This window comes from Carcharodon carcharias, chromosome 6 (assembly GCF_017639515.1).
Source record: "Carcharodon carcharias isolate sCarCar2 chromosome 6, sCarCar2.pri, whole genome shotgun sequence".
Lineage (NCBI taxonomy): Eukaryota > Metazoa > Chordata > Chondrichthyes > Lamniformes > Lamnidae > Carcharodon > Carcharodon carcharias.
Window position 1 is genome coordinate 193,355,699 of NC_054472.1, and position 14,979 is coordinate 193,370,677.

The 14,979-nt window shown below is 47.3% G+C and overlaps 1 protein-coding gene across 4 annotated transcripts in view; it reads left to right on the plus strand.

Moving 5' to 3' along the window:
* The window catches only part of LOC121279294 (nucleolar transcription factor 1-like), a 164,309-nt gene that overhangs the window by 31,646 nt on the left and 117,684 nt on the right, over positions 1-14,979 (plus strand). For 3 of the 4 annotated variants that reach the window (XM_041190432.1, XM_041190430.1, XM_041190431.1), the window contains exons 4-7: positions 297-380; positions 3,671-3,826; positions 4,392-4,456; positions 5,619-5,739. In XM_041190432.1, coding sequence (XP_041046366.1) covers positions 297-380; positions 3,671-3,826; positions 4,392-4,456; positions 5,619-5,739 — 426 coding nt within the window. The remainder of the gene's footprint in view (positions 1-296; positions 381-3,670; positions 3,827-4,391; positions 4,457-5,618; positions 5,740-14,979) is intronic. The other variant, XM_041190433.1, reaches the window with a different exon arrangement.

Sequence of the window (14,979 nt, forward strand, 5' to 3'; positions counted from 1 at the left end):
TCAGGGCTGAGAGAGCACTGCACTGTCGGAGGATCAGCACTGATGGAGTGCTGCACTGTCAGAGAGTCTTATCACATTGCTGTTTGTGGAAGCTTGCTGTGTGCAGATCGGCTGCTATGTTGCAACAATGACTACACTTCAAAAGTTGGTTTTAAAGTGTTTTGGGATATCCTAGGTGATAAGGTTTTTCTTTACTCTCTTCTCCTCAGTCTCCCATTGCTGCTCATCAGTGTTGCCTTTATTTGTTAAAGGACCAAGCGTCCTTCAGCTCAACTCTAACTCTCCCATTTCTTTAGATCAGAAAATATCGCACTCTGACCGAGCTGATCACAGACGCTGTGGAGTTTGTGAAAAACCCATACAAGGGCAAGAAACTGAAGGTAGGCACAGGTTGTTCAGCCTGGTGTTCCTGATACCACGCTGGATGTGGGCAGGCGGGTCATAGGCTGGGGGCGTGAGGGACAGGTGTGGGTGGGTGTCTGCAGAACAGGCAAGTGTGGTGTGAGTTGGGTAGATGTTGTGGTATGAGTGGTTCCAGTTTCTGCTCACCAGCAACTGCTTGAAGGAGCTCGAGTGAATAAGTGTGTGTGTGTTGTGTGTTGTGTGTGTGTGTGTGTGTGTGTGTGTGTGTGAGAGAGAGAGAAAGTGAGTGTGTATATGAAAGAACGTCTGTGTATGTGAGTGAGAGAGTCTGTGTATGAGAATATGTGTGAGTGTGCCTGTGTGTGTGAGAGAGTGTCTCTGTGTATGTGAGTGAGAGTCTGTGTATGAGAGTGTGTGTGAGTGTGCCTGTGTGTGTGAGAGTGTCTGTGTGTGTGTGTGAGAGAGAGCGTGTCTGTGTGAGAGAGTGCCTGTGTGTGTGTGTGTATGTGTGTGTAAGAGAGAGAGTATTTGCCTGTGTGAGAGAGTGTCTGTGTGTGTGAGTGTGTGTGTGTGTGTGTGTGTGTGTGTGTGTGTGTGTGTGTGTGTGAAAGAGTGTGTGTGTGAAAGAGTGTGTGTGTGTGTGTGTGTGTGTGAGAGAGAGTGTGTGTGTGAGAGAGAGAATGCGTGTGTGTGAGAGAGAGAATGCGTGTGTGTGAGAGAGAGTGTGTGTGTGTGTGAGAGTGTCTGTGTGTGTGTGAGAGAGAGAATGCGTGTGTGTGTGAGAGAGAGTGCGTGTGTGTGTGAGAGAGAGTGTGTGTGTGTGTGTGAGAGAGAGTGTGTGTGTGAGTTTGAGAGAGTGTCTGTGTGTGTGAGAGACAGAGTGCCTCTGTGTGTATGTGTCTGTGTGTGTGACAGAGTGTGTGTGTGAGTGTGTGTCTGTTTGTATGCAAGTGCGAGAGTGTGAACGCTCGTGCAAGTGTGTACGTGCACGCAAGAGAGTTTTAAAGCGCGCGCAAGAGTGTATGTGTGCGAGAGAGAGTGCATGCGTGAGAGATGGTGAGAGCACGCAAGAGAGAGGAAGAGAGCGCACGAGAGAGTACACACACTGACACTCACTGGGGTACGGATACCACATACACTGACTCTCACTGGGGTACGAGTCCCACACACACTGACTCTCATTGGGGGATGGGTCCCACACACACTGACTCTCACTGAGGTACAAGTCCCACACGCACTGACTCTCACTGGGGTACGGGTCCCACACACACTGACTCTCACTGGGGTACAGGTTCCACACACACTGACTCTCACTGGGGTACGGGTCCCACACACACTGACTCTCACTGGGGTACGGGTCCCACACACACTGACTCTCACTGGAGTACGGGTCCCACATACACTGACTCTCATTGGGGTACGGGTCCCACACACACTGACTCTCACTGGGGTACGGGTCCCACACACACTGACTCTCACTGGGGTACGGGTCCCACACACACTGACTCGCACTGGGGTACGGGTCCCACACACACTGACTCTCACTGGGGTACGGGTCCCACACACACTGACTCTCACTGGGGTACAGTTCGGCACAGACTGACTGTTGCCGCGAGAGAGCGTGCAAGAGAGAAAATGCGTGCACGCGTGAGAGAGTGTGTGCGTGCGTGCGGAGGAGAGAGAGCGCAAGAGAGAACAAGAGAGCACGTGCGCGTGACAGAGCGAGCGAGATAGAGTGAGTGCATGCGCACGAGGGAGAGCACGTGCGAGAGAGAGTGTGTGCGAGAGAGAGTGCGCGAGTACATGCATGAGAGTGTGTGAGAGAGAGTGGGCGTGTACACATGAGAGAGAGGGAAACTTGAAACAACCGTTATAACCCGTTTTTGCAATTTGTATGTTTCGAGACGCAAGCTTAGAATTCAGTAGTCATAAGACCACTGAGTCTCAAGAGGTTTTTGTAAAACTAAATTGAACATTTATTAATACAAGAAAGATTGTAAACACACATAGGTCTACAAAATTACTGCTATAATAACTGCAAAGATCCGTTAATTAACCTGTCTCTCAGTTACACTGCCACTAAAGCAGCAGTAAAACACACAGATTTAACAGCCCCCTGGCAAAGCACACCCTGAACAGTCACATTCAAAATGAATTTCTTTCAGCTCTGGGTCCTTGCAGACAGACTTAAGGCTTACAGGATGGAGGCTTTAGATCTTAGAATCCTTCCTCCTTTTACCAACAGCCTTCTCTTCCTTTATACATATTTTCCTATTTGAATGCAAATTCTCATTGTCACTGCTTTTTTTAAACTTTAAATCTTCTAACAATAAACCCTTTCGTAATACCCACTTTACTAGTAAGCTTTAAAAAAAATACATTTTTTCTGAACCACACCTGGTTAGATGTAATATTTCACCCACTCTTTGGATGGTCTATTTAAAAATACAAATTGCCCCCTTTACACCTTACCTTCTATTTCCTGATGTTTACCTATTTACCATTTCAAACCTACTTCTGTTCTGTACATCAAAGCCTCTAGACCAGCTGGCTTTAATCTAATTAAGATACACACACACACACACACACACACAAAGACACCGACACCACTAAACTCTATTTTACAATAATTTTCAGTAACATTATTGACATTATTATATTGTCTTGACAGTGTGTCTATACGCCGTCAACATGGTGTGTGTGTGTGTGTGTGTGTGTGTGGGTGGGGGGGGGGGGGGGGGCGGCGGGGTGTGTGTGTGTGTGTGTGTTGGGGGAGGTGGTGTGTGTGTGTGTGTGGGTGGGGGTGTGGGTGTGTGTGTTGAGGGGGGGGTGGTGTGTCTGTGTGTGTGTGTGGGGGGGGGTGGGGGTGGGGTGTGTGTGTGTGTTGGGGGAGGTGGTGTGTGTGTGTGTGTGGGTGGGGGTGTGGGTGTGTGTGTTGAGGGGGGGGTGGTGTGTCTGTGTGTGTGTGTGGGGGGGGTGGGGTGTGTGTGTGCGTGTGCGTGTGTGTTTGTGTGTGTGTGTGTGTGTGTGTGTGTGGGGGAGGGGATGTGTGTGTGTGTGTTGGGGGAGGTGGTGTGTGTGTGGGTGGGGGTGTGGGTGTGTGTGTTGAGGGGGGGGTGGTGTGTCTGTGTGTGTGTGGGGGGGGTGGGGTGGAGCGTGTGTGTGCGTGTGTGTGTGTATGTGTGTGTGTGTGTGTAAGGGAGAGTGTTTGTGTATGTGTCTGTGTGTACACTGTTGACGCTGTGTGTACACTGTCTTCATAGGATCATGTGAATGTAAACATTAAAATGTGCACCTTTTATTTCAGACTCATCCTGATTTTCCGAAGAAACCACTGACTCCGTACTTCCGATTCTTCATGGAGAAACGAGCCAAATATGCCAAGATTCACCCGGAAATGAGTAACCTGGACCTGACTAAAATCCTCTCCAAGAAATACAAGGAACTGCCAGAGAAAAAAAAGGTGCCAGAGCTCGTACTAAAGAAAGAAAGACTTACATGTCCGTAGCATCGGTCGTGGCCACTGGACATCTCAAAGCATTTTACAGTAAATGAAGAACTTCTAAAATACAGTCACTATTCAAATGTAGGTAATACAGCAACCACTTTGTGCACAGCAAGATCCCAGAATCAGCAGTACGATTACCAGATCATCTGTTTAAGTGATGTTGATTGAGTGATAAGCGTTGGTCAGGACACCGGGGAGAACTCCCCTGCTCCTCTTTGGAACCTTTGATGCAGACCCAAGAGAGCAGGCAGGGCCTCGATTTGATCCCTGTTCAGAAACCGTCACTGGGAATGTCAGCCTGGATTTTGAACCCACCACATTCTGACACGAGTACATGAGGGCGCTACCTGTTGAGCCATGTTTGCCAGCTGTGTGTTATCGATAGAATTCTCTCCCATTCACAGTCCCTGCAATACAAGAAAATCAAACTAATTGAATCTGCAGAAAAAAAATACAAATGATGCTCTAGGTGCGGGCTGCTGCCCCCCTTTTTAACCATATTTCTATTCCCTTCCTACAGCTCAAGTACATTCAGGACTTCCAGCAGGAGAGGGGCAGTTTTGGACAGGCGATGGCCAAGTTCAGGTACCAGCCATTGTTCTATCAATATCCCCGTCCAACTCCCTCTGGCTGCCTTCTTCATCTAATCAGTCGCTTAATTCCACAGGGCAAATTTAGTGCCCCCTCTGCGCTGATGCAGCCAAAAAGGCACCGCACCAAGTGGCCGAATTGATCTCCGTCTCTGATGGGATGGCCTCCACAGTCAAATATCCTGCTCACGCGCAACATCAGAGTTCCCACGCGTAAACTGGCCGATGATCAGGGCACTGAAGGTTTATGAGAACTTGACCTACTGTAGCTCAGCAGAGAGCGTTACAGGATTATACAGCATGTTGGCAGAGGAAGTCCTGATTCCATACACCTCAATGCTGAGTTCACAAGGGATGGCGAATAAATATCAGCCTTGTCAGTAACGCCCACAACCCAAGAATAAACCAACAAAAGCTGGCGTAGCACTGAATTCTCAGAGCATGAAATTGCCAGACTTGATCCCTGGTCTGTGCGGAGTTAGCAGAATATCGCATTGGGAGATCAGCTGCCCATCAAACCCGTACCCCAGTGAGAGTCAGTGTGTGTGACCCGTACCCCAGTGAGAGTCAGTATGTGTGTGACCTGTACCCCAGTGAGAGTCAGTGTGTGCGGGACCCATACCCCAGTGAGAGTCAGTGTGTGTGGAACCCGTACCCCAGTGAGAGTCAGTGTGTGTGGGACCCGTACCCCAGTGAGAGTCAGTGTGTGTGGGACCCGTACCTCAGTGAGAGTCAGTGTGTGTGGGAACCGTACCCCAGTGACAGTCAGTGTGTGTGGGACCCGTACCCCAGTGAGAGTCAGTGTGTGTGGGAACCGTACCCCAGTGAGAGTCAGTGTGTGTGGGAACCGTACCCCAGTGACAGTCAGTGTGTGGGGGACCCATACCCCAGTGAGAGTCAGTGTGTGTGGGACCCGTACCCCAGTGAGAGTCAGTGTGTGTGGGACCCGTATCCCAGTGAGAGTCAGTGAGTGTGGGACCCGTACCCCAGTGAGAGTCAGTGTATGTGTGGTATCTGTACCTCAGAGAGGGTCAGTGTGTGTGGGACCCCTACCCCAGAAAGGGTCTGTATTTTCAACAGTGTGCTTGAGAAAATGGCAAACTAATGATGGATCATGATGGCAATGTTTAATTTTTCGGAATGATTTGTGTTCCCAGGAATGAACACCCTGATCTCATAGAAGAGCAGAGAAAATCAGATATTCCCGAAAAGCCAAAGACACCCCAGCAGCTCTGGTATAATCATGAGAAGAAGGCGTTCCTAAAGATTCACCCTGAGGTAAAGGTCATGTGTCACTCAGCTAGCAAAGCACTGAAAATTACCCATTCTGAGCTGCCCTCTGGGCATTGCTCCTTCCCTAGTCAGCTTGTGTTTGTTTGCACACACTGCATCATATAGTATTAACCTAACAGCGTAGACTGAGTCACATCAAGCCTAAACAGCGTGGGAGTGTGGTGTTTCCTTTCCTGAAGGATATTAGTGACCCATTTGGGTTTTTAAGACAATCCAACAGCTTTCTTGGTGATTTTTCCCAGTGCCACCTACAGATTACTTTCTTTATTCATTCATGGGATGCGAGCTTTGCTGACAAAGTCAACATTTATTGCCCATCTCTAATTGCCCTTGAGAAGGTGGTGGTGAGCTGCCTTCTTGAACCGCTGCAGTCCATGTGGTGTAGGTACACCCACAGTGCTGTTAGGGAGGGAGTTCCAGGGTTTTGACCCAGTGACAGTGAAGGAACGGTGATATATTTCCAAAACAAAAACAGAATTACCTGGAAAAACTCAGCAGGTCTGGCAGCATCGGCGGAGAAGAAAAGAGTTGACGTTTCGAGTCCTCATGACCCTTTGACAGAACTTGAGTGAGTCCAAGAAAGGGGTAAAATATAAGCTGGTCCAGGTAATTCTGTTTTTGTTTTGGATTTCCAGCATCCGCAATTTTTTTGTTTTTATTGATATATTTCCAAGTCAGGATGGTGACTTGGAGGGGAACTTCCAGGTGGTGGTGTTCCCATGTAACTGTTGCCCTTGTCCTTCTAGATGGTAGTGGTCATGGGTTTGGAAGGTGCTGCCTAAGGAGCCTTGGTGAATTCCTGCAGTGCATCTTGTGGATGGTACACACACTGCTGCTACTGTGCATCGGTGGTGGAGGGAGTGAATGTTTGTGGATGTGGTGCCAGTCAAGCGGGCTGCTTTGTCCTGGATGGTGTCGAGCTTCTTGAGTGTTGTGGGAGCTGCACTCATCCAGGCCAGTGGGGAGTATTCCATCACACTCTAGTCTCTTACCTTGTGGACAGGCTTTGGGGAGTCAGGAGGTGAGTTACTCGCTGCAGGATTCCCAGCCTCTGACCTGCTCTTGTAGCCACAGTATTTATATGGCTGGCCATTGTTCCGTTTCTGGATGTTGATAGTGGGGGATTCAGTGATGGTAATGCCATTGATTAGCAAGGGCAGATGGTTAGATTCTCTCTTGTTGGAGATGGTCATTACCTGGCACTTGTGTGGCAAGAATGTTACTTGCTACTTATCAGCCCAAGCCTGGATATTGTCCAGGTCTTGCTGCATTTGGACATGGACTGCTTCAGTATCTGAGGAGTCACGAATGGTGCTGAACATTGTGTAATCATTAGCGAACATCCCCACTTCTGACCTTATGATGGAAGGAAGGTCATTGATGAAGCAGCTGAAGATGATTGGGCCGAGGACACTACCCTGAGGAACTCCTGCAGTGATGTCCTGGAGCTGAGATGATTGACCTCCAATAACCACAACCATCTTCCTTTGTGCAACTAGTGGAGAGTTTCCCCCCCCCCCGATTCCCATTGGCTCTTCCTTAACTGGGGCTTCCCATCCACTGTGGTTGACAGAGCCCTCAAACATGTCCAACCCATCTCCCGCCCCTCTGCTCTCATACCTTCCCCCTCCCTTCCAGAACCCATGATAGGGTCCCCCTTGTCCTCACTTTTCACCCCACCAGCCTCCACATTCAAAGGATCATCCTCTGCTATTTCTGCCAACTCCAGCATGATGCCACCACCAAACACATCTTCCCTTCACCCCCCTGTCAGCATTTCGTAGGAACCGTTCCCTCCGGGACACCCTGGTCCACTCCTCCATCACCCCCTACACCTCAACCCCCTCCCACAGCACCTTCCCATGCAACCACAGAAGGCGCAACACCTGCCCCTTTACCTCCTCCCTCCTCACCATTCAAGGATCCAAACACTCCTTTCAAATGAAGCAGCATTTCACTTGCACCTCCCTCAATTTAGTCTACTGCATTCGTTGCTCCCAGTGTGGTCTCCTCTACATTGGAGAGACCAAACACAGACTGGGTGACTGCTTTGCGGAACCATAAGACATAGGAGCAGAAATTAGGCCATTCGGCCCATCGAGTCTGCTCCGCCATTTAATCAAGGCTGATAAGTTTCTCAACCCCATTCTCCTGCCTTCTCCCCATAACCTCTGGTCCCATTACCAATCAAGAACCCATCTATCCCAGTCTTAAATACACTCAGTGACCTGGCCTCCACAGCCTTCTGTGGCAATGAATTCCATAGATTCACCACTCTCTGGCTAAAGAAGTTTCTCCTCATCTCTGTTCTAAAAGGTCTTCCCTTTACTCTGAGGCTGTGCCCTCAGGTCCTAGTCTCTCCTACTAATGGAATCATCTTCCCCATGTCCACTCTATCGTGTCCCACCCTGCTCTCGTGCCCACATGTCTGTCCTTGGCCTGCTGCATTGTTCCAGTGAAGCTCAACGCAAGCTGGAGGAACAGCACCTCATCTTCCGACTAGGCACTTTACAGCCTTCTGGACTGAATATTGAGTTCAACGATTTCAGACCATGAACTCCCTCCTCCATCCCCACCCCCTTTTCCAATAATTTATAATTTTTTTACACTATATTTTTTTCTTTCCCCTCCTATTTTTAAATTTATTTCGATCTATTGTTTCATCTCCACCTTTTAGCTCATTTCAATCCCTTCCCCCCACCCCACCCCACCCACACTAGGGCCATCTACCACTAGCTTGTTCTGCTTGCTACCCTTAATGTCCCCATTACCACATCCTTTAGATAATATCACCACCATCAACACCCCTTTGTCCTTTTGTCCATGACATCTTTGGAACTCTCTTCTTGGCCTCCACCTATCACTGACCCCTATCAAGCTCTCCTGTCCCACCCATCCCCCTCTCTACCAGCTTATATTTCATCTCGTTTCTATATGTCTTAGTTCTGATAAAGAGTCATTCGGCCTCGAAATGTTAACTCTGTCTTCCTCTCCATAGATGCTGTCAGACCTGCTGAGTTTTGCCAGGTATTTTTGTTTTTGTTCAGAATCTAACTATTGTCCATCGACATTCAATGGCATTACCATCGCTGAATCCCCCACTCTGAACATCCTGGGGGTTACCATTGACCAGAAACTGAACTGGACTAGCCATATAAATACTGTGGCTACAAGAACAGGTCAGAGGCTAGGAAGCCTGCGGCGAGCAACTCGCCCCCTGACTCCCCAAAGCCTGTCCACCATCTACAAGGCACAAGTCAGGAGTGTGATGGAATACTCTCCACTTGTCTGGATGAGTGCATCCCCCACAACACGGATGAAGCTGGACACCATCCAGGACAAAGCAGCCCGCTTGATTGATACCACATCCACAAACATTCACTCCCTCCACCACCGACGCACATTAGCAGCAGTGTGTACCATCTACAAGATGCACTACAAGAATCTACAATCACATCTACAAGAGTACCTTCGGTCTGTCCACAAGCATGACCCAGACCTCCCTGTCGCTTGCTATTTCAACACTCCACCCTGCTCTCATGCCCAAATGTCTGTCCTTGGCCTGCTGCATTGTTCAAGTGAAGCCCAACGCAGACTGGAGGAACAGCACCTCATCTTCCGACTAGGCACTTTACAGCCTTCCAGACTTAACGTTGAGTTAACACCTTCAGACCATGAACTCTCTCCTTTTTCTTCACCCTTTTTAATCCCTTTTTTTAAATTTATTTTTATTTAGTTATTTAGTTTAATTTACTTTTTATATACATTCATTTATTCATTGTTTTATCCCCTTATCCCTTTTTCTATCCTGTTTCCCAAACCACTGCCCCCTCCCCCACCCCACCTCCAAAAGGGCCGTCTGTTCTTTCACAGAGTGCTGACCCTTGTTCTGCTATTATCACATTCTGCTTTCTTACCTTTCTGCCACTATCAGCACCTTCCTTAACCCTTACCACCACCATTAACACTCCCTTTGTCTTGTGTCCTTGACATCTTTGTCAATCTCCCTTTTATCCTCACCTATCACTGACCTTTTATCTTGGTCCACCGAAACAGTATAAATTTCATCTCATTTCTACCTCATTTTAGCTCTGAAGGAGAGTCATACACACTTGAAATGTTAACTCTATTTCTCTCTCCACAGATGCTGTCAGGCCTGCTGAGTCTTTCCAACATTTTCTGTTTTTATTTCAGATTTCCAGCATCTGCAGTATTTTATTTTTATCCCAGTGACTCCAGTTTTGCTCGGGCACCTTGATGCCACACTTAGTCAAATGCTGCCTTGATGTCTAGGGCAGTCACTCTCACCTCACCTCTGGAGCTCAGCTCTTTTGTCTATGTTTGAACGAAGGCTGTAATGAGCTGGGTGGTCCTAGTAGAACCACTAGATGTCCATGTACTTTAATTATTCAGTTTCTGATGGTATTGGCCAAGTTATTGACCAGGGCATCATATCGTTTCTACTCCCATACTGTTTCTATATGTTGGATTTCAGGATGTGGATGAAAGATTTATTGCCTCGTGTAGTTGACCATGTAATGGAATGGGCTCACATCAGCAGAGGAGTAGAACATGGTGCTAATACAGTGAGGCATTGAGACCCATAGTGAGGGAGAGGCCCAGGTACTGTCAATGGCCTGAGCTCAGTTTTCTGATACTTATAGACAACGATAAAGGAACTCTGAAAGGATAGGTTGGTTGGCACTAAGACACTACCTTGAGGAACTCCGGCAGCAATGTCCTAGGACTGAGATGATGGGCCTCCAACAACCACAACCATCTCCCCTTGTGCCAGGCATGACTCCAGCCAGTGGAGTCTTCCCCCTAATTTCCATTGACTCCAGTTTTGTGAGACTTGATCACACTCGGTCAAATGCTGTCTTGATGTCAAGGGCAGCCACTTTCACCTCACCTCACCTCAGGAGTTCAGCTCTTTTGTCCATGTTTGGAGCAAGGCTGTAATGAGGTCAGGAGCTGAGTGGACCTGACGGAACCCAAACTGGGCATCAGTGAGCAGGTTATTGCTGAGTAAGTTCCACTTGATAACACTGTTGATTACCCCCTTCCATCACTTTACTGATGATCGAGAGTAGACTGATGGAGTGATAATTGGCTGGGTTGGATTTGTCCTGCTTTTTGTGTACAGGACATACCTGGGCAATTTTCCACATAACCGGGTAGATGCCAGTGTTGTAGCTGTACTGGAACAGTTTGGCTAGGGGCGCGGCAAGTTCTGGAGCACAAGTCTTCAGTACTATGGCTGGAATATTGTCAGAGCCCATAGCCTTTGCAGTATCCAGTGCCTTCAGCCTTTTCTTGATATCACATGGAGTGAATCGAATTGGCTGAAGACTGGCAGCTGTGATGCTGGGGACCTCCGGAGGAGGCCGAGATGGATTATCCACTTGGCACTTCTGGCTGAAGATTGTAGCAAATTCTTCAGTCTTGACTTTTGCACTGATGTGCTGGGCTCCTCCATCATTGATGATGGGAATATTTGTGGAGCCTCCTGCTCCACATAGCTTTTTAACTGTCCACCACCATTCACGACTGGATATGGTGGGACGGCAGAGCTTATTGGTTGTGAGATCGCTTAGTTCTGTTTTTATTGCACGCTGCTTCCACTGTTTAGCGTGCGATCCAGTGTTGTAGCTTCACCAGGCTGGTTACCAGATTAATTCAGTTCAATTTCACGGTTTACCCAGGTAGGATTTGAATTTATGATCTCTGGGCAACAGATCAAAATATTGTTCCTCAGCGAGCATGAATCACACACTCAGATACTCCTGCATAAAGGGCAGAGAGGGGCAAGAGTTCCTAACATACGAACATACAAACCAAGAGCAGGAGTGGCCCATTCAGCCCCTCGAGCCTACTTCGCCATTTAATAAGATCTTGGCTGACCTGATAGTAACCTGAAATCTGCATCCCACCTACCGTCGATAACCTATCACGCTCTTGCTAATCAAGAATCTATCCACCTCTGCCTTAAAAATATTCAAAGATTCTGCTTCCACCACGTTTTTAGGAAGAGAGTTCCAAAGACTCACGACCCTCTGAGTGAAAAATATTTTGCCTCACCTCTGTTTGAAATGGACCACCCCTTATTTTTAAACAGTGACCCCCTAATTCTAGATTCTCCCACAAGAGGAAACATCCTCTCCACATCCACCCTGTCAAGACCCTTCAGGATCTTGAAGGTTTCAATCAAGTCGCTTCTTACTCTTCTAAACTCCAGCGGATACAAGCCTAGTCTGTCCAACCTTTCCTCATAAGACAACCCACCCATTCCTGATATTAGTCTGGTAAACCTTCTCTGAACGGCTTCCAACACATTTACATCTTTCCTTAAATAAGGAGGTCAGTGCTGTACACGGTACTCCAGATGTGGTCTCTCTAGTGTCCTGTACAACTGAAGCATAACCTCCCTACATTTGTATTCAATTCCTCTCACAATAAATGATAACATTCTTTTAGATTTCCTAATTACCTGCTGTACCTGCACACTAACCTTTTATGATTCATGCACTAGGACACCCAGATCCCTCTGCACCTCAGAACTCTGCAATTTCTCATCATTTAGATAATATTTTTCTCTTTTATTCTTGCTGCCAAAATGGACAATTTAATATTTTCCCACATTAACCTCCATCTGTCAGATCTTTGCCCACTCACTTAACCTATACATATCTGTTTGTAGCCTCCTTAGACTCATAGATGATTATAGCACAGAAGGAGGCCATTCGGCCCATTGTGTCTGTGCCAGTCAGCAAAGATCTGACTACACTAATCCCATTTGCCAGCTCTTGGCCCATTGCCCTGGAGGCTGTGGCAATGCAAGTGAATATCTAAATACTTAATTTTTAAAAATTCATTCATGGGATGTGGGCACTGCTGACTAGGCCAGCATTTATAGCCCATCCCTAATTGCCCTTGTTTAGAGGGTATTTAAGAGTCAACCACATTGCTGAGGACCTGGAGTCACATGTAGGCCCGACCAGGTAAGGACATTAAATGTTACGAGAGTTTCTGACTCAACGACCCTTTCGGGCAGTGAGTTCCAGACTCCCACCACCCTCTGGGTGAAAAAAGTTCTCCTCAACTCCCCTCTTAGCCTTCTACCTCTTACCTTAAATCTATGCCCCCTTGTTATTGACCCCTCTACTAATGGAAAAAGTGCCTTCCTATCCACCCTATCCAAGCCCCTCATAATCTTATCCACCTCTATCAGGTCCCCTCTCAACCTTCTCTGCTCCAAGGAAAACAACCCCAGCCTATCCAATCTTTCCTCATAGCTCAGACCCTCCAGCCCAGGCAGCATCCTGGTAAATCTCCTCTGCACCCTCTCCAGTGCAATCACATCCTTCCTATAATGTGGTGCCCAGAACAGCACACAGTACTCCAGGTGTGGCCTAACCAGCATTTTATACAGTTCCAGTATAATCGCCCTGCTCTTGTACTCTATACCTTGGCTAATAAAGGCAAGTATCCCATATGCCTTCTTAACCACCTTATCTACCTGCCCTGCTACCTTCAGGGATCTGTGGATATGCACACCAAGGTCCTTATGTCCTCTTCACAACTTACTTTCCTACCTATCTTTGCGTCATTAGCAAATTTGGAAACCATCGCTTCAATCCCCTCATCCAAGGCAATTAAAAAAATTGTAAACAGTTGAGGTCTCAGCCCTGATCCCTGTGGCACACCTACTCTCTTCCTGTTAGCCAGCCAATCTTCTATCCATGCCAATATGTTATCCCCTATATCGTGAACTTTTATTTTCTGCAGTAACCTTTGATGTGGCACCTTATCAAATGCCTTCTCGAAATCTAAGAACAGTACATTGACCGGTTCCTCTTTATCCACAGCATATGTTACTTCCTCAAAGAACTCCAATAAATTGGTTAAACACGATTTCCCTTTCACAGAAGTATGTTGACTCTGCTGATTACCTTGAGTTTATCCAAGTGCCCTGCTATAACTTCTTTAAAAGTAGCTAGAGTGTCTCAGGAAAATGTTCTACAACAGAATGTGTCCAGTCCAATGAGGAGGAGGCACTGCTACAGCTGGTTCTTGGGAATGAGGTGGGCCACTCTATCATAAGGTTTAGGCTGACTATGGAAAAGGGCAAAGAACAATCCAGAGTAAGAATACTTTACTGGGGGAAAGCCAACTTCAATGGAGTAAGAATGGATCTGGGCCGAATAAATTTGAGCCAAAGGTTGGCAGGAAAAGCGGTAACTGGACAATGGGCTACCTTCAAAGAAGAGATAGTCCAGGTACAGTCAAAGTATTTTTCCCTTGAAAGGGAAAGGTAGCGCAAATAAATCCAGAGCTCCCTTTAGACTAAGCAGATAGAAATTAAGATAAAAAAAGATAAAGTTGCTTATCACAGGTGTCAGGTAGCAAATACAATTGAGAACTTGGCAGAATATAGAAGGTTCAGAGGGGAGGTGAAGAAGCAAATAAAGGAAGCAAAGAGGGATTATGAGTAAAGACTGGTAGCTAATACGAAAGGGAATCCTAAAATCTTCTATAAGCATATAAAAGGGTGGTAAAAGGAGGAGTAGGGACAATGAGGGACCAAAAAAGAGATTTACACATGGAGGCAGAGGGCACATGTGAGGAATTAAATAAATACTTTGCATCTGTCTTTACCGAGGAAGAGGATGCTCCCCAGGCCATGGTGAAAGAGGTCATTCAGACACTAGGAGGGTTTAAAATTGATAAGGAAGTGGTATTGGGTAGATGTCTGTACTTAAAGTTGATAAGGCACCGGGACTGGATGAGATGCATCCAAGGATAGTGAGGGATATTAGAGTGCAAATTGCAGAGGCACTGGGCATACTTTTTCAGTCTTCCCTAGACTCAGGGATGGTGCCAGAGGACTGGAGAATTGCAAAGGTTACAACCTTGTTCAAAAAAGGGGGTAAAGATAACTATAGGGGGTAAAGAATTCACCAAGGCTCCTTAGACAGCACCTTCCAAACCCACGACCACTACCATCTAGAAGGACAAGGGCAGCAGATAGATGGGAACACCACCACCTGGAAGTTCCCCTCCAAGTCACTCACCATCCTGACTTGGAAATATATTACCGTTCCTTCACTGTTGCTGGGTCAAAATCCTGGAACTCCCTCCCTAACAGCACTGTGGGTGTACCTACACTACATGGACTGCAGCGGTTCAAGAAGGCAGCTCACCACCACCTTCTCAAGGGCAACT